A 2,445-nucleotide genomic window follows, 5' to 3' on the forward strand; every position below is an offset into this window, starting at 1 on the left:
ACACACACACACACACACACACACACACATACATACATACATATATATAAAAAAACGGTACATATGGGCCATAATCTACTATGCACACTAATAATTAATACGAGACTCTCAGTTGCTTTGGTACAAAACTACTTGTCCTCAACATCTGGTTACATTTAATCGATCAAGTTCGACATTTCTGCTGTGAAATAGCTTCAGATCTGAAGCTATTTGGTAAATGGACTTGTATGGCACGTTCACATCATTTCATCATACACACTATCCTATGCCTAAAATGTTTTTTACATACTGTGCATTTTTACGACATACTGTTTTCTACATACTATAGCATTATTTTTTTTACTATGACTTTTTTTAACGACTTTTGCAGGTAAGCCATTAAGCGGTGCTGTTTGAACGAATTGTTATAAGAAATGCAATTACTGTTTGAAAAATGTTCAGGATGAAGCAAAGAAATGCATCGAAGCGACAGAATAACTAGTTACAGCCCAAGTATGACACGGTGATATAATGGACTTCTTTCAGCCCACTAAATGATCCTGCTTTCTGCTTGAACAATCATACTGTCATTGTATGCAAGAAGTAAAGTAAGTAGATTAATGAAACTGGAGGAAGAAATTAAAGGACTAAATACTCCTGAAGCCAAAACAAGAATCAAAGAAGTTAAATTCACAGCTGACCTTCCATCCCAGGTCACTGAAGCTGACGTAGAGTTCATGTTTTTTACAGGCCTGACCTCCGCTGTTTACAGGACTCCGATCTGAACAAGAAGAAAAGAACATTTAGTTCAAAACAAGATTTTATCTCTATCATTTATATATTTTAAGGTTTTAAAATGACCTCCGCAATCAGTACATCGAGTCACCGAGGTTGGGTTCCCTTTGATTACATTTTACGTAATTCAAATTAATTTATTAATATCTGCATAACAACAAATTGATGTCATTTCTTCATAGATTGTATAAGCTGAACTAATGATTCACATTTAGGAATCGGTCTTTTAATGAAGGATGATTTCCTCATATTGAATCTTGAAAATTTGCCAGATAAATATCTTTTTAAAATCCCGGGACCTTGTGAGACTCAAATAACATTAGAGCATCAAATGCATAGCTGTGGGTGCCGGGACCCTCACTATGGATGCTGGGGACTGGGAGGTCGTATTTGGGTTTCTTCTTGCGGGGATGTGGCTTCACAGCTCGCGGCGGCCGACACGGGACCTGATTCTCCCTGAAGAAGGTCACCATGAAGGGCTGTTTGGAGCGAGGGCCCCTGCGGCCCACCAGCCCGATCCAGCCTGCAGACAGGGAGCGGTCTGGGAGAGGACACAGTAATATGAGTAGAATTCATACAGTAGTACTGGCAGCAGTACTACTGTACTGTACAGTAATTCAAATAAACCAATCAATTCATTTGGATGTAAATTACACCAATTAAAAGGGGATTATGATGGTCCTCTGGTGTACCCACCCTCCTCTGTCTCCACATAGAGACGTATGCCCAGGTTGCTGCGGGGGTGGAGGAGCCAATGGTTGGAGGCCGAGGTGACGTCAAAGGCCAGCCAGCCCTCCTGTCCTGCAGGCACTGACTGCATGTCCAGCAGCACCAGCTCTGGTTCTCTGAACAAAAGGTAGAACATAATGTCAACTTGATCAAACAGCGAAAAGAAGAAGGCTGAGAGAGATAAAGGTAAACATTGAACTTTCACTCCTACAATCAAGCAAACGATTACATCTTTATACTAAATGATGAATAATACGTTAACTGATTTGAACATTTGGCAGGATGTTACACTCCTTCAAAATAAAAGCAGGCATTTGTATAATTTGCAGTGGTCAGGCTCAAGATCTTTTGGGGATTCATTGTTTGCTCAAGTACACTCAAACCCTTTAAGTCTGTTTGAAGGATGTATTCTTGATTACACCCGAACCCATTTATCAAAATCAATAAAGAGGAAGATGGATTTCCCTAATTTTGCAATCAACAACACTGACAAAAGTTAACTTGAAAAAAATGTCTTGCTTTCGGGTGAGTAGACTTCAGTTGATCACCAGTCAATGGGAGGATTACGACAGAGCTACGGTTTGTTTGCAAGTGAGCCAGATCGTCAGAAAGACTAGAAGTGGCCCCACAACATGAGAAACAGCGTGTTGCTTATCTTGTGGCTCCACACAGCTCTGGACAAGTATGTCAATCGTAACCTGTGTTTGCTCTCTCGTTGGATCTCGTAGACGGAGATGTGCAGTGTTCGGTTGGCCCTCTGGCCCATCGTCAGAGTCTTGTAAATGCGAAACTCTGCCGCCGTCACCGTCTCACCCTGAGGGAGGGGAGTCAGATCGAAACGAAACTCCTTCCAGTACGGACGAGGCTGCAACAGGTCACGCTCCTGCTCCACTGCAGAGAGAGAGAGAGAGAGAGAGAGAGAGAGAGAGAGAGAGAGAGAGA

The 2,445-nt window shown here is 41.8% G+C and overlaps 1 protein-coding gene across 1 annotated transcript; it reads right to left on the minus strand.

Annotated features, from left to right (window-relative positions):
• Positions 1-235: 235 nt before the first annotated feature.
• LOC116379860 (bone morphogenetic protein 8A-like) lies at positions 236-2,404 on the minus strand (the record flags this gene model as incomplete). The annotated part of the gene is made up of 4 exons (XM_031841831.1): positions 236-760; positions 1,136-1,315; positions 1,471-1,619; positions 2,202-2,404. Coding segments are annotated over 4 exons (666 nt in total), but the record flags the coding sequence as incomplete, so codon positions are not given.
• Between the last annotated feature and the right edge of the window lie 41 nt (positions 2,405-2,445).

The sequence above is a fragment of the Anarrhichthys ocellatus genome, unplaced genomic scaffold (genome assembly GCF_004355925.1).
Source record: "Anarrhichthys ocellatus isolate YVR2014 unplaced genomic scaffold, GSC_Weel_1.0 scaffold5381, whole genome shotgun sequence".
Classification (NCBI taxonomy): Eukaryota; Metazoa; Chordata; class Actinopteri; order Perciformes; family Anarhichadidae; genus Anarrhichthys; species Anarrhichthys ocellatus.